This window comes from Salvelinus fontinalis, chromosome 6 (assembly GCF_029448725.1).
Source record: "Salvelinus fontinalis isolate EN_2023a chromosome 6, ASM2944872v1, whole genome shotgun sequence".
NCBI lineage: Eukaryota > Metazoa > Chordata > Actinopteri > Salmoniformes > Salmonidae > Salvelinus > Salvelinus fontinalis.
The window spans coordinates 20,326,030-20,349,819 of record NC_074670.1 but is presented as its reverse complement, the minus strand read 5'-3'; the positions used below and the strand labels follow the sequence as shown (position 1 = coordinate 20,349,819).

Below are 23,790 nucleotides of genomic sequence, written 5' to 3'. Positions count from 1 at the left end.
GTCATAATTACGTAAAAATCTGGCAAATAGGTTCGCAAAGAGCCAGGCGGCCCAAACTGTTGCATACACCCTGACTCTACGTGCAATGAACGCAAGAGAAATGACAATTTCACCTGGTTAATATTGCCTGCTAACCTGGATTTATTTTAGCTAAATATGCAGGTTTAAAAATACACTGCTCAAAAAAATAAAGGGAACACTTAAACAACACAATGTAACTCCAAGTCAATCACACTTCTGTGAAATCAAACTGTCCACTTAGGAAGCAACACTGATTGACAATAAATTTCACATGCTGTTGTGCAAATGGAATAGACAACAGGTGGAAATTATAGGCAATTAGCAAGACACCCCCAATAAAGGAGTGGTTCTGCAGGTGGTGACCACAGACCACTTCTCAGTTCCTATGCTTCCTGGCTGATGTTTTGGTCACTTTTGAATGCTGGCGGTGCTTTCACTCTAGTGGTAGCATGAGACGGAGTCTACAACCCACACAAGTGGCTCAGGTAGTGCAGCTCATCCAGGATGGCACATCAATGCGAGCTGTGGCAAGAATGTTTGCTGTGTCTGTCAGCGTAGTGTCCAGAGCATGGAGGCGCTACCAGGAGACAGGCCAGTACATCAGGAGACGTGGAGGAGGCCGTAGGAGGGCAACAACCCAGCAGCAGGACCGCTACCTCCGCCTTTGTGCAAGGAGGAGCACTGCCAGAGCCCTGCAAAATGACCTCCAGCAGGCCACAAATGTGCATGTGTCTGCTCAAACGGTCAGAAACAGACTCCATGAGGGTGGTATGAGGGCCCGAAGCCCACAGGTGGGGGTTGTGCTTACAGCCCAACACCGTGCAGGACGTTTGGCATTTGCCAGAGAACACCAAGATTGGCAAATTCGCCATTGGCGCCCTGTGCTCTTCACAGATGAAAGCAGGTTCACACTGAGCACATGTGACAGACATGACAGAGTCTGGAGACGCCGTGGAGAACGTTCTGCTGCCTGCAACATCCTCCAGCATGACCGGTTTGGCGGTGGGTCAGTCATGGTGTGGGGTGGCATTTCTTTGGGGGGCCGCACAGCCCTGCATGTGCTCGCCAGAGGTAGCATGACTGCCATTAGGTACCGAGATGAGATCCTCCGACCCCTTGTGAGACCATATGCTGGTGCGGTTGGCCCTGGGTTCCTCCTAATGCAAGACAATGCTAGACCTCATGTGGCTGGAGTGTGTCAGCAGTTCCTGCAAGAGGAAGGCATTGATGCTATGGACTGGCCCGCCCGTTCCCCAGACCTGAATCCAATTGAGCACATCTGGGACAACATGTCTCGCTCCATCCACCAACGCCACGTTGCACCACAGACTGTCCAGGAGTTGGCGGATGCTTTAGTCCAGGTCTGGGAGGAGATCCTTCAGGAGACCATCCGCCACCTCATCAGGAGCATGCCCAGGCGTTGTAGGGAGGTCATACAGGCATGTGGAGGCCACACACACTACTGAGCCTCATTTTGACTTGTTTTAAGGACATTACATCAAAGTTGGATCAGCCTGTAGTGTGGTTTTCCACTTTAATTTTGAGTGTGACTCCAAATCCAGACCTCCATGGGTTGATTAATTTGATTTCCATTGATAATTTTTGTGTGATTTTGTAGTCAGCACATTCAACTATGTAAAGAAAAAAGTATTTAAAAAGAATGTTTCATTCATTCAGATCTAGGATGTGTTATTTTACTGTTCCCTTAAATTTTTTGAGCCGTGTATATACTTGTGTATTGATTTTAAGAAAGGCGTTGATGTTTATGGTTAAGTACACATTGGAGCAATGATAGTCATTGATTGATTGTTTTTATAAGATAAGTTTAATGCTAGCTAGCAATTTACCTTAGCTTACTGCATTCGCGTAACAGGCAGGCTCCTCGTGGAGTGCAATGTAATCAGGTGTTAGAGCATTGGACTAGTTAACTGTAAGGTTGCAAGATTGGATCCCCCGAGCTGACAAGATTAAAAATCTGTCCTAGGCCGTCATTGAAAAAAACAACAACAAAAAACTTGAAATCGGCGCCCAAAAATATCGATTTCCGATTGTTATGAAAACTTGAAATCGGCCCCGATTAATCAGCAATTCCGTTTAATCGGTCGACCTCTAAAAGAAACCACTACTAAAGGACCCCAATAAGAAGAACTTTGCTTGGGCCAAGAAACACAAGCAATGGACATTAGACCAGTGGAAATCTGTCCTTTGGTCTGATGAGTCCAAATTTGAGATTTTTTGTTCCAACCGCCATGTCTTTGTGAGACGCAGAGTAGATGAACGGATGACCTCTGCATGTGTGGTTCCGCCAGTGAAGTATGGAGGAGGTGGTGTGATGGTGCTTTGCTGGTGACACTGTTGGTGATTTATTTAGAATTCAAGGCACACTTAACCAGCATATCTACCACAGCATTCTTCAGCGATACGCCATCCCATCTGGTTTGCACTTAGTGGGACTATCATTTGTTTTTCAACAGGACAATGACCCAAAACTCACCTCCTGGCTGCGTAAGGGTTATTTGACCAAGAAGGAGAGTGAAGGTGCTGCATCAGATTACCTGGCCTTCACAATCATCTGACCTGAACCCAATTGAGATGGTTTGGGATGAGTTGGACCGCAGAGTGAAGGAAAAGAAGCCAACAAGTGCTCAGCAATCCTCATTAAGCTGGTTGAGAGAATGCCAAGTGTGCAAAGCTGTCATTAAACCAAAGGGTGGCTACTTTGAAGAATCTCAAATATATTTTGATTTGCTTAATCCTTTTTCTTTACTACATGATTCCATATGTGTTATTTCATAGTTTGATGTCTTCACTATTATTCTGCAATAGTAAAAATAAAGAAAAACCCTTGAATGAGTAGGTGTGTCCAAAATTTTGACTGGTACTGTACGTGATGCTGACGTGTTTGAAGTTGTGGATGTATAGTACAATCCAACAGGTAGGTAGCCTATCATTATGTCCATTCAGTATGTGATGCTAATACCTACGTTCACGTGATGAGTTGTGGGTGTGTATAGCGTCAGTATAAGGGTGTGTGTGAATAGCGCCAGGTTGTGTGTGTGTGAATAGCGCCAGGTTGTGTGTGTGTGTGTGTGTATAGCATCAGGGTGTGTGTGGTGTGTGAATAGCATCAGGATGTGTGTGGTGTGTGAATAGCATCAGGATGTGTGTGTGTGTGTGTGTATAGCATCAGGATGTGTGTGTGTGTGTGGATAGCATCAGGGTGTGTGTATAGCATCAGGGTGTGTGTGTGTGTGTGTATATATAGCGTCAGTATAAGGTCAGTTCCTAAACAGAGTATTATTCTAAACAGAGCATTAGAGGAGTGTCCTGTGAGGGCGTTAGCCGCTGGGTACCTGCTGCTGTTCAGCCATGGAGTGGATGTTGCTGAAGGAGGGGTGGCTGTGCTGGCTCGACATGGTTGGCTCAGCGGGGGAGAAGCCCAAGGCGGCAGGCTGGCAGAGGGTAGAGGAGGGGGGCTTGCATCCTGAGCTGCTTCCACCTTCGCAGGATAGACGTTGAGATGGAGGGAAGGGGGAGAAAGGACGACAAGAGGGGGAGAGGTTTTTAGAAAAAATACATCGACATGAAGCTTCCTAACTCATCATACATACACTGGCACTGCCGTGGGTGTGGGCACGAGCACTGCACTGCAGAGGAGAAGCACACATGTGCTCTCTCACACACCCTTCTTGGCTGTTCTTTGAAGTCACACACATACACCCTATCAAGGATGTAGAGCAAGAGGGTAGGGTGGCTACTTAGTAGGGTACCACTCCACAGGGCCATTTAGCTCACTGTCAGAAAGATCATACAAATAATGGTGGCGTGAAATATCTCTATGCAAGAGGGTGTCCTGTTTCAGTAGAAAAAGCATTAGCTTTTTCTACTGAAGGTCAACCTGACAAAGCCGGTGTGTCTGTGAGTGTATATGTGTGTGTGTGTGTGTGTGTGAGTGAGTCTGTGAGTGTGTGACAGAGAGAAAGATATAAGAGACCTTTGTGGAGGTCAGTAGTCCAGATTGTCACACCTCAAAACCAGGAGGACATTTCCAAGCAGAACTCTTTCACTGCAACTCCTGCTTTTATATGAAAAGAGAAAGGAGAGGTGGCTTCTCACAAGATATAGAAGATGGAACTTAACCAAAACCATTTTTGTTGCTGAATGCTGTGAGCACTAAAATCTTCTGATTCTATCAAGGGAGCTAGCAAAGATGGACAATGTGGGTTAAAGCTTCAATGGGACAAACCAATGTGTGACAAGACTGTTGCATCATCCTACGAAAAAATGACGAGTCACTGTTTAGTGTGCTGCTTTGCTTTGTCATTAAGTTCCACCAGACTTGTTTTTCTGTCAGAATCCCAGGTTCAACTTGACTGAGATTCTCTGCAGTCTTGAGACTTTGCTTTGCCTGCAGTTTGACTGCAGTCGAGCTAAAATCATGGCTGGAACACAGCAGGCTTGGTAAGAGCAGTCCAGTGTGGGGTTGACAGTGCCGCACGCTCAAGCCTGATTTCCACCAAAGCCAAGACACAGCAGTTCGGACCGCTGGCTCCTGGGTAAACCTTGGCCTCTGCAGAATTTTGAACTCACTCACTTAGCTTAAGGGGGGCTGGTCGCTTGTACAAAAACAAAAAACATCCGCCAGTGGCTCAGCAAACCAGCCTGGAAACTCATTCCACTGGCATTAAACACATACGGAGTCAGACCACGCTTTGACCTAGTTGTGGATGGTAGAAGGTTTACGACAAGATGTTCATCCTGGTTGTTCTAAGTTAAAGTTTGAATCAAATTTAAGTTCAGACCCGGGTTTCCGTTAGCCTGTAATAGACGGCTTTTAGCCAATAAAAAAAAGAAAGAAAAGCTGGTGAATAAAATTTGGCGTCGGCCAAAACATTGAAAACTAATGCTTTTTAGCCTATTCATTGATGGAAATACCAGTCGATGGAAATACATTTGACTGGTCATGCTTATCGGTCTATTAGGTTAATTTGCATAATTTAGTGGAATTAAATTGGCAGTACATTGGTTATGTATCATATTTATCACACACGTACAGATACAGAGAGGAGAATCTGTCAGACAGCGCGAGAACTGCTGCTACAGCAGCTCAAACAGAAAATGCATAGGCAACGAAAAGCAGGCTTCATCAGCGTGTCACACACCACTTTGCATGAGCTGGAGGCAGTACGCATTTTCAAAACATTTACTTAATTGTTTGAAACATGAACGTTTTACTACCTATGAGGCATGTCTTACCTTGCCTCAAAAAAGCCTAGCCAAAATTAGACAACTTTTCTTTCATTGTCCAGTAGCCAAAGGCACAATACTAGTCATATTAGCAACCCGTGCTAGTTGTTGCATATTACATTTCCCTCTTTCTTAAATTTCGAACAGATTTGTCCATCTCTGTCACATGAAACCACTCGTATGTGCTTTACGCTTTTGCTGTCTTTCCCGCGAATTGCATTATGGAACAAACATTCGCGCGTAACCTACAACCATGTGTGCTTTGCTGCGCTTATAATGTGAAATAATATTTTTTCAACATTTTAAGCTAAACGTTCTGATCGGTTGCATCAGACTCATTTTCATGTTACCTAGGCCTACTGGTTGTATGAATTTGGGATATATCGTTCCACAACTGTCCCAGAGTCTGTTTGGAATGGGCTATTTCTTTCTCGACAAGCTGACCAGTAAACTTTTCCACTATGGGGATAGTAGATTGACAGGCTAGTGATGTTGCTGTTCGTTACTCTTCTTGTTGGCTGAGGAAAAGTAAACGTGCAGTTATTCTAACATCTTCAAAGTGCACGTCAGAATTCAGTAAGAAGGACGCACATCGTTGCATCCTCCAATTGCACGTTCTGTTAATATGAATTACTATCATTTAAAATGTGATTTCTGTCATTCTGAGGACTGTGGGTGGACTCCCTGATCAGGTTATGCATCCAATGCATATGGTTCCGGTAAATCTCTCAAATGTCCGGTAAATTAAAAATGCTGCCGGTCAAATGTCAAGACGGGGAAATGATGTCCCTTAACTTATACAGTCTGTCCGTCCCCAACTCTGTTCTTCCCTCCAGATGTGAGGAAGATCAAACAGAGGACATGGGGCTCCAATGACCTTACACTACTGAACAGTACCAACAGCATGTCCTGTTCAACGGTTTGGTTACTCTTAGTGCAAACTCTTTCAACACATCTTACAGTGCAATGTCTGATGAAAATCTCAACCACTGTGCTAGTGTCCTGCAAAACCAACAGATTAATTGCACATCTCCAGTAAAGTGCAGAAAAAAATTATATGAAAAGGGGTTAATGAAATTGAGATATTTCACAGCCAATGCTTTTATCACTGGCTTTTAAAGTGAGGAATAACGGGGGTGAAATTTATTAACGACACATTACAACTTGAAATAGCCCGCCGATCAATGGCCGTAGTTTAAACAAAGTGCAAAACAGCACATCTGAGCACCATCGGTCCTGAGGGGTGACTGCACACATTCCATCCAATGATAGGATGAGTCCCAACACCGGCATCAGGAGTGGGCTGAGAGGGAAGGAGGAAACATTACATATGTGACTCATCTCAAACTGCTTTCTTTCTCGGCACAGATACAGAGAGAAAGAAAGAAACACAGACACAAATATTTATCATATTTCTTATTGTTGTTGCATTGTCGAGAAGGAACCTGCAAGTAAGCACTTCGTTGAACAGTGTATGCCATGTGTATCCTGTACATACTACCACTAATAAAACTTTAAAACACACACAGTATGTTTATATGTACACTAATAATTCAATATTAAACTGATTATGTCAGTAGGCAGATCATTTTCTGAGCAATCTTTTTAATTATTAGGACATGTGAACACCGACATTCCAGCGGTGTCTTTGATCTGCACATGTGCTAGCACCAGCAGGGCGAGCCTCCCTCTGTAGCCAGAGTGAAGTGTGTTTGGAACAACAATATATGCGTTTTAGAAGTCGTTTTCACATACAATTTTTGTCCGAATTCAAAATGAAATATGCTCGCTGTGGTAGAACATTTATTTTCAGGTAGCCTGATCTCAGATGTGTCCATATAAACAGTATTATTAGGGAAATCCTTCTTCTTGCAAAGCATGTAAACGTTTTAATCAAACTATTATATTAATCTGACTATCCACAATAAATTGCATTATTGTGTGCATGTAACCGCACTCACACAGACCTGTATCAAAAGCTTACAGGGCTACAGTTAATCAGCCTTTCAGATCAATACGACAACGTTCTACAGCAAAGACTGTTTAATAAATCTCCATCAGCATTGGACATGCATTGTGAGAGGTTAACAATACAACCCAGCTTTAAAATGGTCAACTAAATAGGACAGCTGCACCTGCAATGTTGTGGTTTTATGCTACAGTAATGACTGTAGATGCACTGGAATCAGAATTGCAAAGCAGTAGAAAACCGGTCTACAAAAAACAGAAGAGAAATTTCATAACGCACGGAAACTGCTGTTGTTATGAGAGGCCTTGTTCTGCCCTGGCCTCAGTTGGGAGGGATATGACGATAGTTATGAGGGCTATCTGCCGAGCACTGAGAAATGTCACACTGTGCCTTTAAATGCTGAAGTGAACACATTGAGAACTTCCTGAGTGTGACACCCCCTTCCTCTCTAGCTGCTCATTGGCTGCTAGTATCCAAGGGCCGGGCGGCGAGGTCTCTATAAATAAACCTGGTAGCTTGTGCTGTATCAGCAACCCTTCCCACAATGCCGCTCTCGCCCTCCCTCTTTCCTCCTCTATTTCGCTCTGCATGTTACCTCTCTCTCTCTCTCCGCCAGTCTCTCTCGCTCTCCGCCAGTCTCTCTCGCTCTCCGCCTCCCCCAGTCTCTCTCGCTCTCCGCCTCCCCCAGTCTCTCTCGCTCTCCGCCTCCCCCAGTCTCTCTCGCTCTCCGCCTCCCCCAGTCTCTCTCGCTCTCCGCCTCCCCCAGTCTCTCTCGCTCTCCGCCTCCCCCAGTCTCTCTCGCTCTCCGCCTCCCCCAGTCTCTCTCGCTCTCCGTCTCCCCCATTCTCTCTCGCTCTCCGTCTCCCCCATTCTCTCTCGCTCTCCGTCTCCCCCATTCTCTCTCGCTCTCCGTCTCCCCCAGTCTCTCTCGCTCTCCGTCTCCCCCAGTCTCTCTCGCTCTCCGTCTCCCCCAGTCTCTCTCCCTCTCCCCCAGTCTCTCTCGCTCTCCGTCTCCCCCAGTCTCTCTCGCTCTCCGTCTCCCCCAGTCTCTCTCCCTCTCCGTCTCCCCCAGTCTCTCTCCCTCTCCGTCTCCCCCAGTCTCTCTCCCTCTCCGTCTCCCCCAGTCTCTCTCCCTCTCCGTCTCCCCCAGTCTCTCTCCCTCTCCCCCAGTCTCTCCGTCTCCCCCAGTCTCTCTCCCTCTCCGTCTCCCCCAGTCTCTCTCCCTCTCCCCCAGTCTCTCCGTCTCCCCCAGTCTCTCTCCCTCTCCGTCTCCCCCAGTCTCTCTCCCTCTCCGTCTCCCCCAGTCTCTCTCCCTCTCCGTCTCCCCCAGTCTCTCTCCCTCTCCGTCTCCCCCAGTCTCTCTCCCTCTCCGTCTCCCCCAGTCTCTCTCCCTCTCCGTCTCCCCCAGTCTCTCTCCCTCTCCGTCTCCCCCAGTCTCTCTCCCTCTCCGTCTCCCCCAGTCTCTCTCCCTCTCCGTCTCCCCCAGTCTCTCTCCCTCTCCGTCTCCCCCAGTCTCTCTCCCTCTCCGTCTCCCCCAGTCTCTCTCCCTCTCCGTCTCCCCCAGTCTCTCTCCCTCTCCGTCTCCCCCAGTCTCTCTCCCTCTCCGTCTCCCCCAGTCTCTCTCCCTCTCCGTCTCCTCCAGTCTCTCTCCCTCTCCCCCAGTCTCTCTCGCTCTCCGTCTCCCCCAGTCTCTCTCCCTCTCCGTCTCCCCCAGTCTCTCTCCCTCTCCGTCTCCCCCAGTCTCTCTCCCTCTCCGTCTCCCCCAGTCTCTCTCCGTCTCCTCCAGTCTCTCTCCCTCTCCCCCAGTCTCTCTCGCTCTCCGTCTCCCCCAGTCTCTCTCGCTCTCCGTCTCCCCCAGTCTCTCTCCCTCTCCGTCTCCCCCAGTCTCTCTCCCTCTCCGTCTCCCCCAGTCTCTCTCCCTCTCCGTCTCCCCCAGTCTCTCTCCCTCTCCGTCTCCCCCAGTCTCTCTCCCTCTCCGTCTCCCCCAGTCTCTCTCCCTCTCCGTCTCCCCCAGTCTCTCTCCCTCTCCGTCTCCCCCAGTCTCTCTCCCTCTCCGTCTCCCCCAGTCTCTCTCCCTCTCCGTCTCCCCCAGTCGCTCTCCCTCTCCCCCAGTCTCTCTCCCTCTCCCCAGTCTCTCTCCCTCTCCCCCAGTCTCTCTCCCTCTCCCCCAGTCTCTCTCCCTCTCCCCCAGTCTCTCTCCCTCTCCCCCAGTCTCTCTCCCTCTCCCCCAGTCTCTCTCCCTCTCCCCCAGTCTCTCTCCCTCTCCCCCAGTCTCTCTCCCTGTCCCCCAGTCTCTCTCCCTGTCCCCCAGTCTCTCTCCCTGTCCCCCAGTCTCTCTCCCTCTCCCCCAGTCTCTCTCCCTCTCCCCCAGTCTCTCTCCCTCTCCCCCAGTCTCTCTCCCTCTCCCCCAGTCTCTCTCCCTCTCCCCCAGTCCCTCTCCCTCTCCCCCAGTCCCTCTCCCTCTCCCCCAGTCTCTCTCCCTCTCCCCCAGTCTCTCTCCCTCTCCCCCAGTCTCTCTCCCTCTCCCCCAGTCTCTCTCCCTCTCCCCCAGTCTCTCTCCCTCTCCCTCAGTCTCTCTCTCTCTCTCCCAGTCTCTCTCTCTCTCTCTACCCCAGTCTCTCTCTCTCTCTCTCTACCCCCAGTCTCTCTCTCTCTCTCTCCCCCAGTCTCTCCCCCAGTCTCTCTCCCCCAGTCTCTCTCCCCCAGTCTCTCTCCCCCAGTCTCTCTCCGTCTCCCCCAGTCTCTCTCCGTCTCCCCCAGTCTCTCTCGCTCTCCCCCAGTCTCTCTCGCTCTCCCCCAGTCTCTCTCCCTCTCCGTCTCCCCCAGTCTCTCTCCCTCTCCCCCAGTCTCTCTCCCTCTCCGTCTCCCCCAGTCTCTCTCCCTCTCCGTCTCCCCCAGTCTCTCTCCCTCTCCGTCTCCCCCAGTCTCTCTCCCTCTCCGTCTCCCCCAGTCTCTCTCCCTCTCCGTCTCCCCCAGTCTCTCTCCCTCTCCGTCTCCCCCAGTCTCTCTCCCTCTCCGTCTCCCCCAGTCTCCGTCTCCCTCTCCGTCTCCCCCAGTCTCCGTCTCCCCCAGTCTCTCTCCCTCTCCGTCTCCCCCAGTCTCTCTCCGTCTCCCCCAGTCTCTCTCCCTCTCCGTCTCCCCCAGTCTCTCTCCGTCTCCCCCAGTCTCTCTCCCTCTCCGTCTCCCCCAGTCTCTCTCCCTCTCCGTCTCCTCCAGTCTCTCTCCCTCTCCCCCAGTCTCTCTCCCTCTCCGTCTCCCCCAGTCTCTCCCTCTCCGTCTCCCCCAGTCTCTCTCCCTCTCCGTCTCCCCCAGTCTCTCTCCCTCTCCCCCAGTCTCTCTCCCTCTCCCCCAGTCTCTCTCCCTCTCCCCCAGTCTCTCTCCCTCTCCCCCAGTCTCTCTCCCTCTCCCCCAGTCTCTCTCCCTCTCCGTCTCCCCCAGTCCCTCTCCCTCTCCCCCAGTCCCTCTCCCTCTCCCCCAGTCCCTCTCCCTCTCCCCCAGTCCCTCTCCCTCTCCCCCAGTCCCTCTCCCTCTCCCCCAGTCTCTCTCCCTCTCCCCCAGTCTCTCTCCCTCTCCCCCAGTCTCTCTCCCTCTCCCCCAGTCTCTCTCCCTCTCCCCCAGTCTCTCTCCCTCTCCCCCAGTCTCTCTCCCTCTCCCCCAGTCTCTCTCCCTCTCCCCCAGTCTCTCTCCCTCTCCCCCAGTCTCTCTCCCTCTCCCCCAGTCTCTCTCCCTCTCCCCCAGTCTCTCTCCCTCTCCCCCAGTCTCTCTCCCTCTCCCCCAGTCCCTCTCCCTCTCCCCCAGTCTCTCTCCCTCTCCCCCAGTCTCTCTCGCTCTCTGTCTCCCCCAGTCTCTCTCGCCTAATCGGCCAAAGCACTCACACAAATGTTGTCTCTAATGGGGCTGGATATTAATAAAATATAGTAGGTAAGGGCACACAGCCATCTATAGACAGACACACAGGTGTACTGCACAGGGTAAAATTCATCCTCACTTATGCAAGAGTCAAATCGGACTGGGTTAAATATATACATACTAAAGTAATCATTTACACCAATTAACCGTGCATGGACCATGAGGTATCCCACCCCACCCCTCTACAGCTGACCAAATACAGCTGCCAATCAGGGTGTCACCATAGCAACAGACTAGCCCACTCCCTGTCTCCAAGGAACAGGAATGAAATGGGGTGGGGTGTGTAAGGCCAACAGCTGAACCCACCGTCCCTTCCCCCTCCCTGGCCCTGTCGACCCCTCTTATACCCTGTTAGGGTAACGGGAGCAGTGGTGCCACCAAGCCAAAGTTGGACACAGAGCAAAAGGCGGGGGGGGGGGGGGGGCTATGGAATGATGGAAGGAAGGGATAGAGTGGAGGTAAAGAGGCAGGTCTGTATGCTCCCATTCAGGCAATGACACTGTGGATGCCTGGCTGGTACACTGACACACTAACAACACTAACAACACACTCACCGCCACAACACGGGCAAGGAGGACCACCGTCATCTCTCCACTGTCCGGTCAGGATCTCCAAGCTCTCATACAGGCACACCTGACAGAGCCAGGTAACAGGCAGGTAATGCAGTACCGTTAGAGCTCCCTCTGTGAATGGTAAGATCACCTTGAACTTTGAAGACAGCAACTCATTCACAATGCTGCCAACAAGTTACTTCAGTGTTTAGCACAAGAGTAAATAGAACACTTTTCCTTCTGTCACGCTGACGACAGCCAGACTACTTTCCTGACTGATCATGTCCATTGTCAGTGGTCACAAGAGAAGGCACCACTGTCTATAGAAAGTTCCAAAAGCTAAATCTTCTTCTAGAACTGTCTCTGAGCTGACCTCGTGCAGGGTGCAGACCCGGCGAGGGAGAGTGGCAGGGGAAGCTAAGCCCATGCCCTCGTGGTGCCGACTGTGTCTGGGCCAGGTCAGGTCACTAAGGACACTCATTCTCCTCTCTCCCTCCATGGCCGGCTCGCTGGCACTGAGGGACAGGCACAGCTGAGACACAGATACTGCGCACTCTGACACTGCACTTTTCAGGCCCAGACTGTGAAAGAGTGTGAAAGGGGGGGGTGTGAGAGCAAGACTGGCTGCTTGTACATCACTTGTACATCACTTGTACATCATGAATATGACATTCCATCTGTCATGTCATGTTCTATGTCATACCGTACCTGTGTGTCCCTCCTGTCCCTCCACACGACATCTCTAGTTGTCCAGAATCTCAGTATGTCCCTCAATGTAAAGGCTCTGGACCCTCAGTATACTGACCCTGACCATTAGCTTCTTCTCAAAGGTCAAATGTCATACTATTGCGTCTACATACCGGGCAACAATCCAATCAGAACACAGCGGTAATGTCCGCTTCCAGCCTGCACTGCCCGACATGATTGCTGCATCAGATCATTGTCATGACATGACTGGCTTGTACATCTGGTCATTGTCAATCACTGGATACAATCCAACAGGATAAAGACAGGCCGGAGGGAAGTAGCATCATATGACCGATCACAGTAGTTTGATAAAGGAGGAAGTTCTGGGCATTCCCTGGAAGTGTGAGCCATCCTATGGAGTGGACTGACTGACGATTAGGTCAGGAAAAACTCCTTATTCTCCTGGTGACAATCTCCACCTGCCAATGCCCAGACACCAGCTAAACCTCCTCATATCACTGGCCTGCTCACAGCGCCGGCCGGCGGGCAGCAACAGAGTGCTTTATTTATTTGAGAGCAGCTCAAATAATTATCCTCTACCCCAACACCCCCAATGAACTTTAGACAGTCAGCCCCTCAAAGCTGAGTCAGACTGAAAGCAATAAATAACACCCATCTGGGTCGACCTCTAATCAAACAGTGACACTGGTAAATTGAGCGCTCACACAGTACATACAAATATAACTAAATCCTCTCCCAAATGCAATGGGAGAAGAGGGCCGACGACAGCCCTGGTACAGGACGATTTGTGGCCGTGGTACTTTCTGGGCTCTGGCTCGACAACTTCTACTACAGAGAGAGCTAGTACGGATGAGGATGTGCTTAGTACCCAAATGCCCATCTTGTCAGCAACGACTGAAGCTAATCTGCTGCCTGAAACCCCTGATGGCACATAGGGTGGCACAACAGAAGGTATCAAACACACACACAACGTCATGCAAGCTTTCCCATGCCTCTTGGGTCAGGTGGCCATGTTTGTTATTGTTTCCAAAAACGTAGCAACCTACAGCCGCTCACCTACACCACTCCCCCTTTCCCAATAAGTTTCAACTGTGACCCAAAGAACCTTAAATTCTCACCCCCTTTTGAGAAGGGCTTGTTCACATCTTAGGACGGCTGCAGGTTCTCCTCAGCTCTGGACTAACTCATTAGACTGTCTAATCGATCTCAGTGTGACCAAGCTCCTTTGGTAGGCAGCAGCCTGGGCATGTCGAGAGAGATGAGTCGAGAGTCGAGAGAGATGGAGAGAAGCACGGGAGAGTTTGCTTGCTAAATGTTTTATGTGCTTTCCATGATGGAAGTGGCTGTGTCAGCGTGGATACTGTGAGTTATGCGCAGCAGGGGGAGGCCGGGGGGGGTTTGTTTGTCTGCCAAAAGATGTCGGACGGCTGGACCACCGCTTGGTCACGCAGATGCAGGCTACAAGCACACTGAGCTCTGCTTCTGCTGCACAATAAATGTTTTCCTTTCAAACTTGCGTCATCAAAGGGGGTGTTGGGGAGGGAAGGTTTAGAGGAGGTCGAAGGGGTGGTAAACTAACACAATGTATAACTTAAAATTAAACCAAATTGTTTGCACTCATGACTATTGGTTTCAAATACATTTTCAGCCAACTTAAAAGCAAATACTTTATCAATTTATTGTACCAAATCAACCTGCAAGGTTGCTGGCCAACTAGCCTGCTAACGTTAACCCTACTAGCCTGCTAAGGTTAGCCCTACCAGGCTGCTAACGTTACCTTAGCACTACGAGTCAGCCAGTTGCTATTAACAACTAGCTTATAGCTACATCAAAGTAAACCAAAGTTTTAGAAATACATAACGCCATCTAACCAGTTATCAAAGAATGCTAGCTATATGCAGTTATCTTAGCCAGCAAGCTAACTAGAGAGCTAATGTTAGAGAACATGCCCGAAAAGTTGACAAAACAAAAAGGAGAACAGACAAGCCCATTGCACGAAGGCACTAGAGCCTGCCGTGTCCATGGCCGTACGTGCCCCATCTACTTCTTGTTCACGTCACACTTCCTGTGATTGGTGGATTGTAGGTCACCACCGCCAACACATGGTCTGGAATTGAATTACATGCTAGCATGGCTAGTGGCTAACGTTAGCCAGCTTTAGATGGCTACTGAGCAAGCATACAAACTCAATAGCACAGCATATATCCTCCAAATGACTGAGAAATAGTGCATTGTAGGAAGTTTAGAAGTTATCCAGGAATAAGGTAATAAATATGTAATAACCCAAAAACATAACTATGTTTGTACTTGTAAGTAACCAGATCATGACTCCAACTAAGTCTCTGACCACACTGTTACATTGGTGAGTAAAAACTCATGCTTCCTACCCTTTAACGTGTTTAACTAGTGTGAAGCGAAACACCACCACAACACAAATCTCCTCAACCCTCCCCCACCACAAACACTTAGCCTACGTACTCGCCTCCCTAACAATATCTAGTCCACACATCCCTTGCTTCATCACCAGTCTAAAAGTCACAGCCACAGAAAAGGACAAACTTACTTTCCCCCTTAGCTACATTCTGAGGGAGATGGAGGGGTGAAGCCTAAAGGGCCATTTTGACAGACTTGGGAGCGTTGCAGAGGTCCCCCCTAACCAGCTAAGCTACAACAACAAGGATACTCAATCCAGACTGATTTATTGGACGGTGCATTTGTTTACTTCCACATGAATCACATTCCACAGAGTGGGACAATCTCAAGGGACAGCAGTTTATATAGCACCACTCCACCACCACCTCCTCTACACCAGAGGAGGCTGGTGGGAGGAGCTATAGGAGGACAGGCTCATTGTAACAGCCACCTGCCACTAACTGTAACCACACAAAACACAACACAGTCCAACAGGCAATACTGTCTGGGGATCTTGTTAACACAGCAATCAAGAGCATTGATTACATCACTTCAGTCACATTCTTGGAGGGGGGAATGAATGATAACTTCAGTATCTTGTTTACTGGAAAGTCAGAAAGATAAACATAACTCAACCACAGTAAGCAAGGGGACGAGACGTTTCACCTTTAAACCATAAATTAGTGCAGGAAACAAACAAGATGAAGGGAGGGAAAGGAGCAAAGGGCAGCGGTGAGGTCGTGGGGTTTGTGTGACTGCTTCAGATACCTCTGCTTTCAGTCTCACAGTCCAAACTCCACTAATGGAGGGCCTAACCTGAGATTTGTTTTCTTTCCCCAGCTCTGATATGGCCCTTGTCTTCTCCGTGTGTTTTTCTACTTCTGGAAAAGAAGCTCCCACCATGCCTTTACCTTTGGCCTTAGGCCTAACTATTATCATATCTTCAACATTTCCAGACAGAAAATAAATGAACCAGACAGAGTCACACTTTCTCAAACATTACTTATTTCTCTCCGGCATTTTTCAGACAGTTAAATCAAATGTTATTTGTCACATGCTTCGTAAACAACAGGTGTAGACTAACAGTGAAATGCTTACCCAGTTACTCAAGTCAGTAACCTACACACGTCCGCTCAGCCCGCACCACACTGTGAGGATGGAAATAGGCAGCAGAGAAAGAGAGTTGGATACTCAGATAAAAATAACTTAAATTAAAGGGGGAAATAGCTGAAGTCACCCAGATATGTGGGTATAAAGACTGCACTTTCTATTCCTGTCTCACAGAGTCTGATACCTCTTAAAGTCCAGAGAGGAGCTTTGAGTTACAATTGACAACTACAGCCATGTGTTGATTTACAATTAGCCTGCTAAATCGCTGTTACTAGGAAGTGATAATGGCAGCATTGAAAAGTTATGCACTCAGCTGTAAACTTGGACTCAAAGTGTCACCATCTCCCTACCCCCTTCCAATAGAGATAGCAATATTAGGAGTGAGCCCGAGGTCTGGCCAATGAGAAATACTTATGGTTGAGGGGAGGCGGGGCGACTAGATAACTTTCCAACTGCCAAAACATTCTGGCCACCAACTTAGGTAATCACCAAGTCGTTATTTCAGTGCATGATCATTTTTGTTTCTGATCAAGCAGAAACCTTGTTGAATATCGACTAGACTTCTACCAACCATGCTATGACAGACAACAGTAGGTGAGCTAAGTTTCAATGTAACCCCAAGACACCGTGCCCACTTCAGTGGCGGCTCACTGTGTCACGAGAGGGAGTCTCTCAGCGGGGGGATGGGACGACAGGCCAGCGAGGGACACAGACAGTCCTTTCCTGAGCCAAGCTGCAATCCAATTTAAGGCTTATGGGGAGAACCTGCATTAAACTACAGTACACTAAGCAGTCTACAAGGTGAATCCCGTCAGCTATTCAACAAGTGTCCTCCTCGTGCTTCACTCTTCAACCCAACCTTTCTCCTGGCTTCTCAGCCGCATGCCGATAACTCGCTTAAGCTTTAAGGGAAACTCCTGAGATAAACAGCACCATGGAAAGCTGTGACCTTAAAATAAGTGCTACAATGTCAAGCATCAAGGGCACAGCCATGGACAAAATGCATGGCTGACTGTGATTGACCAATGGCAGTGTCAGAGGTGGCTCCATGCTACCATGCTGGACCAGCTGGTCAGACTGGGATCAGTGGGGGTGGTGGCTGGTGTGGTCGTCCTCGTAGAAGCTTTAGATTGCTTGCTTGAAAACTTTCTTAAAAATGGGCCAATTAAGTAATTTATATCTAAAGAGCATTAAGTGGATAAATGATTGACGGACAATTGAATTCCCTTCTTGAGCCAGTGCCGGAACTGGGAAAGAATGGGAAACCCCTATACAAATAAATAATCAAATGAAAGGATAAACCGATAAACCCCAAACTCAGTATTCATTCATGCCTTCATCTACCCCCATCCCCAACTCTCCCTCCACTTCCACCTTTATTATTCCGTCCATTGAATAGGCATCATCATCTCCACAAGCTGCTTCCTGTACTAAACACAGACCTTGCTATTCACTGCCTGAATATCACCACACTAAGGTATCTTTGTCATTAATAAAACAGGCTACATCCTCTGTAATAACACAACAATAAGCCTGGTGTTCAAAAGTAGTTTGAACCCCTGCACCTGTAGGTCCAGGTGTTGCTTTTGATTGACCTGTATTGATCCAGCAGGTCCAGACAGTGAGAATCCATCTAAAACAGTTAGATACTGTGAAACGTGACAGAACATAAGATGTGCAATTCCCCAGGGGCAGGGATTCCGTGAGGCACTTGACTTGTACAGCAACAACATAAATCTGTCATGATACTCATAAAATAAACTGTGAATTGCCCAAATGTCAAATATTATGTAACCCTGTGAAACTTTAAGGGAATCTCCACAACAGAGGTGATAGAAACATAATCTAAGAATTAAAAATATGCATCAGACCCCAAGAAAGGATAGGTGGAGAAGGGCCCCATCACAGGCTTTGAGGTTTAACACTCAGATCAATAAAGTTGTTTTGCAACCACACGCACGGACTGTGGATCTCCCAAGTTCGCTAGGATTTCCCAGCTGCCGGGCTGTCATGGTAAAACACGCTCTAGTGTGAACCACACGACTCGTACAAGTAGAGCACAGCTGTGCAGAACATAAAAGGCATGTGTCCATCCATGGAAACACTGGGACCAAAAGATCAATGGACTCCAGTAGTAAAGCCTGAGCAACAGTAACCTTGAAAGGGAATGAATTTATTCCCACAATTGTTTGAACAAGTGGCTGGAGACAATTGTGGGAAAGGAGAAGGGGAGAGGGGGTTGGCAGGGGTCTCCTAGGTGGAACTCCTCTAGGTGGGGCTTGCTTGAGTTTTTGTGATGAGTATTCCTGGAAATCCCAGGCCCTACTAAAATAAACCTAAAATAAACCTAAAACGACTTAAAATGATAGAGCATAAAAGTTTAACACAGCTATTGTTGAGGTAGTGGTTTTGTCCAACCCGAGGTCCAAAATGAAGCCAGAACAATATGAACAGGTTGAGTCTGTAATTACATCATTGTTATGCCAGTGACAAAACATTTCAATATCTGTATTAGTTCCATTCTACTACGTTAAAACACGTGTACGCTATTCCACCGAAGCGCTCTACAACAATGATGAAAACTGTACTTGATGCATCCATGCGAACAGTAGTAGGACACCGACCAATGGAGCTCTGCAGCTTCAAGTTTAATCCTCCGACTCATATGGAAATAATGGATAGGTCTTTCCCCGATTCTCTCGCCCTCCTCTCATTACGTCATCACTATAATGCTTGCTTCTTTTTTATTTTTGTTTTATTTTTTTTATACACGCAGTTTTGTCATTGTTCATGACTTTTGGAGGAGGATAAGTGCCACAGTGTCATCAACACCCCAGATCGTAGAAACTATGCATGAACAACGCACAAGTCAAAACTGTGCATGAACAATGCTCAAGTCAAAGAGACCAAACTGCTTCAGCTCACAACACCGAACATTTACACGCATTGAACCAACCAAGAGAAACCAGGAAGTTGTGCCATAGGCAGACACTTCTTGATTCAACTCATGCTATAACGAACATCGGTCTTTTCGGTTTGTTTCATACAGGATGAACGTGTAAGGATACACAACACTCATATCTCAACTAAGAGCATTGAGGATATCACATGGTACAAAAGCTCCATGATAACATCCCACAGAGGTGGTGAACCTTTTGGAAGAGAGGGGTTTCACAGAGAACTACACAGGTGATGCAATAGTGACATACTTTACTACTTATAATTCCACACTCATCATTCAAGTATGACAAATAACTATCTTTGCTTAGATTGATCCACTAAAAGTTTACAACACATGTGATTAGTGAGAGCGAGAGTGTGAGTGTTTATGTGCATCAGTATGTTCAAGTAAGAGTGTGTATACTCATTCACAAACCAAAAATATTGGTACTAACTTTTTGTCGGTTTCCGGAGTAGGTGTGACTGAGTTGGTAAGTAGCGACTTTGCTCTGGGTTGTTGATCCAGGATTCAGTCGGCAGATTTGCGACCATTCTGTTAGAAGGCTGTGGCTTCTCCTCCACTGACGAAGTGATCACCATCGGAAACTCTTGTGTGTTGGGCCGCTGTATCCCAGAAATCAAGTCAAAGTTTATAATTTGGGGATTCCAAAATTACTTTGGAAAACTATGAGGATGCATCAAGTGTAGAGTGAAGGGGTAATCCTCGCCTCAGAAATCTTCAGAAATCTCTGCAATTCAGCAATATACATCCAACGACAATAAAACTCAAGTTTGAACCGGAAAGGCAGGTATATATAAGGGTTTCACACAAAAATATTTCTTTGTCAACAATTCAATCCTGAAGTGGTGGAGACATTAGGAACCAACGAAACTAAAAAGGCACCATTAACTTGTTTCCAAAAAAGTTTCACGTCGTCTTTCCTGTTTTCTTTATTACAATGATTCTCTAAGGCAATGAACTGGGTTTCAGGCAACAATACTTATTTATTTCTGACGTAAAAATATAATATAATTATTTAAACTACATATTCTTATATAATTCATAGCTATTTCTTATTTAATATATATATATATATTATATATATATATATATATATTATATATAAAAATATGCTTCTCTGTGTATATGGGGAAGAAAATATTTGGTTACTCAAGTTTGCTTCTTATAAGTGCGGAGTTTCATGCATTATTCCTTGTTGAATTTATTTTTTAATTCCAGTCAAAGATGCAAAGAAGATACAGTCAGATTGTAGACAAGGGTGAGATGTATATCTGGGAGCTTGACTGAGACAGGACCCCCACTCGGATTTCCAGTTTTGATAATTCAGCAGCTGACAATGGAACCAGAGCTAAAGCTGGAAGTGTTGTTGGGCTGAGGGTGGGGGTCTCAATTTCCAACTACCACCATTTACCCCATCACTCTCCCTAAAAATAGCCTTTGCCTCTTAGATTCTGTTTAAGTATCCTATTGTGAACGAATCACTCAAAAAATAAGCAGGTGAAGGCAATCCAAAAACATCTGTGCTGTTTTCTTTCCCGAACTTCAACCTGGTGGTTTAATCCAGTGACACAAAAGGTACAGTTCAGAGAGATAAATCATCCACAGTAAAAGCTTTTTGTCTTTGTCTCCTTCACCAGATGCATAAACATGAAAATCTACCCTTCCCCCTTGAACGGAACTAGCGAAGTCCACAGTTAACTGGTGCCCTTAAGCGCTGCCAGGTCGAAACCGTGGGAGGAGAGGGACACGGAACTAAAAACACGAGTGACAACCTTTAGCTTGTGAAAAATGTTATCGTGTGCAGGAAGAGGAAATAAACATATGCATGCAAAAAGAAATACGACAAAGCAAAGTTTTAATGTGCAAGTAAGGGTATTCCAAGGCACAACAAAAGTAAAACCGTTTTCAGTGTAAGTTTCTTGCGCTCTATTCCAAAGTCTCTGATCTAGGTAGAGTCAATGCGCCTCTCTTGATAATAAAAAAAAAGATTAGTGAATCTTCAATTTTGATTTTCTTTGACGTGCCAGAGACGCGTCCACATACGCAGCAAAAATGTATCCTTCTCTCTCGCCAGTTCACTTGGGTGGCAAAGGCTGTTTGTTAACTACAGAATGTAAAATAGTTGAATATAATATTTAACATATATTCAATAAATGCGGTCCGCACTCTCCCATATACTTTTTATTTTAAATTGCCGTATCTCGTCTGACAAAACATTGTCGACAGTACAATATTCCGGTTTTGGAGTCTCTTCGTCAGTGTTGATACAAAAATGTAGCGACTGCTCAACAAAAAATAAAGTGGGTTTCCGGAAGTGAGTCGCGATCCCCGCGAAAGTAAAATAAAAACGTGCCTTTAAAACAAAACCCAATACTCCGTAGTTACAAATGAACAAAAGCAATATACTTTTCAACACTGTCACCTCCCTCTCACACTGTCTTCTACGCAGTCGTTCGCTGCCAGTCAGTAAGGAGCTTCCGTATGTGGCTCGATGCTCTCTCCTCGCGCCTTTGATACCTCCAGGTCAAACAATTAACTATTTTTTCATTCAATCCTCAAATTTTTCTCGCAGGATATTCACCTCCGAGGTGGTGTTCTTCCCGGGTAGCATTAACTCATATTCGCCCCTCTCCCGTTATTACTCCCTGTGCTGGCTACCCTTTCTGGACCGCTCTGGATCCACACCCTGCGATGCGGATTGTTCCAACAGCTATTCGAGCGCAGGGGGGGCTGTGGAGATACACTCCGATAGCAGCTGGGTTGACGCAGCTCCACGCACATTAATGTTTAAAACTCTTAAATTAGCGGGGCTACGTAGAGTCACAGTACAGCAAGGAGACATTACGCAGAGATTTATTTATCTGTTTATGTGAAATTACACGCGGGGCACTTTAAATATTGTAACACACACTGCTACATGATGTCAACCCTGAGACTTTTCATATCCCCCCTTTTCGAGAGTAGTTGCGCCACAAAGTTGCTCCTCTCCATTTATAGTAACAGGCAGATATATATACATTACATATATATACTGTACATACACACATATATATAGACAAGGACTACATTGATGGGGCGACACTAGGTGCGCGTGCCCAAATAAAAGCCCTTACCATTATTCACACAATATCTGAAATTGACAACCGCAACAATATTCCGCAACTAGTATACATGCTATGGGAAAAACTTGTCAACTCATCTCAATATATAACAAAAGGTTGAGTCCGATGGCGCATAACGAAAATAACTAACTAATAACTAAGGTATTGGATAAAGTCAAACAAGTTACCTTAGAACCAGTAATGTAATCGGTAAAGCAAGCATTTTGTGACACTATATTTGAGTCAACTTGAAGCTGTAGCCTATTTATGACTATATCTTTCAGAAGTGTATTACAAGTCATGATAAGGACAAAAGTTGTTTCCTGTTCCTCAGGTTTATTCAGAAAATAATTACTAAGACAGCTAATTTGTTTGCTGTCCTTCACCATGTCTATTTCTGCAAGCTTCATTTAGTTCTACCAGTCCTTGAGAATGATTCCACCTTTTCTGTGCTAAAGAACGCACACTGGCAAAACCCTTCCCCTTCTCTTATTGCTTTCCACCGCCACTACTCTCCGCTTTCCCTGGCGCGCCTTCCTCGATCGTGAGCTCAACACTCCCCACCCCCAGTGTGCGCGTTCGCAGACTCTGTTGCTATCCGACGCCGCGGCAGCTCGAGCGTGATTGGTCAGACGACGTCCCTTCAGCTGCTTGAATTGGTCAAATTGGATATGTGGGCGGAGATAGAAAATGAGGCTGCCCTGTCCCCTTGCCTCCTCGTCGTCGCCAAATGCATCGCGGAGGCAGAAAGACGTGCCCGCGGAAACAGTTAAAGACCTCAGGTAGACAGATAGGGGAAGGGGGAAATATCACTAGAAATGCGACCAAAGGGGTAGCTCATGAAGTCATGCAAAAAAGATCTATATAGAAAAGTTCAAACAATACTTTAAACTTCCCATAAATAGCATGCATAACTTGATAGAGCACAAAAAAAACAGAAAACGAGAATATCTAATGCACAGGGACATCTGCCAGGTGACCTTTCACATCTAGTTAAAATAGTGTGTCCAGTAAATAAAAAATAAAAAACTTGCCTGCAAGTCACACAAACTAGGCTAACAAGCAAAACAGGCAATTACATGATCCAGAATATCTGAAAACACTGACAATGTGATCAAACTGAGTTACTTTTTGGGGAATATTAACAAAATATACTTTGTTTCTTCAGATCAAATACAGGAAGAAAAACTATTTTACACCCTTATGACACCAATAAATGGCAATGGGGTAAATGATTATCTATGACATAATAACAGACGACTTCAAAAATGTATATGTATCTCAATCCAGTAAAACACAAAAGGGCAGGTTAAGTAATGTTGTGATAATTTAGCCTTGGTATTTTGAAAACTCTGAAAATAATTCCCTGTGAAGTATGGAGCTAAAACAACATTGTCTGTTCTCAAGGAGATTGCATGTTGTGAAATCCTGCGTGTTCATGTTGGGTATCCGTTTCCATATTCTCCCCCAAAAGAACAGCAACTGGAGAGATGGGAGGGGATGTACAAAACGAGGTTAACCGTGTTGTCATTCATCCTCCACGGTAGCCAGTGAATGTGCGTGTTCCCCCTTCAGAAAAACTTTAACTTCACTTCACTGCAGACAGCTACTGTCATCATGCAAGGATTGGGATAGATTTCAGCACACAATTTAATCAAACTGCGAGCTGGAGATATTTGCAATAGCTATGCAGCACGTGTCACTTCCATAAGAGAGCACTGTTGATGCAAAAACTAAACCCCAATGACAGGTTATAGGTCAGGGATGTTACTGAGGTGGTAGGTGACATGGGAAGGGGGA

General features: G+C 46.8%; 1 protein-coding gene across 5 annotated transcripts in view; it reads right to left on the bottom strand.

Annotated features, from left to right (window-relative positions):
* LOC129857311 (dual specificity tyrosine-phosphorylation-regulated kinase 1B-like) overlaps positions 1 to 23,790 on the bottom strand; it is an 82,709-nt gene that overhangs the window by 13,898 nt on the left and 45,021 nt on the right. For 2 of the 5 annotated variants that reach the window (XM_055925429.1, XM_055925432.1), the window contains exons 1-2: positions 19,323 to 21,596; positions 3,375 to 3,520 (exon numbers count right to left, since the gene is read on the bottom strand). In XM_055925429.1, the coding sequence (XP_055781404.1) occupies positions 3,375 to 3,520; positions 19,323 to 19,467 (291 nt within the window). In that variant the 5' untranslated portion in view covers positions 19,468 to 21,596. Of the gene's footprint in view, positions 1 to 3,374; positions 3,521 to 19,322; positions 21,598 to 23,790 lie in introns of those variants that run through there. The other 3 variants (XM_055925431.1, XM_055925430.1, XM_055925433.1) reach the window with 3 other exon arrangements.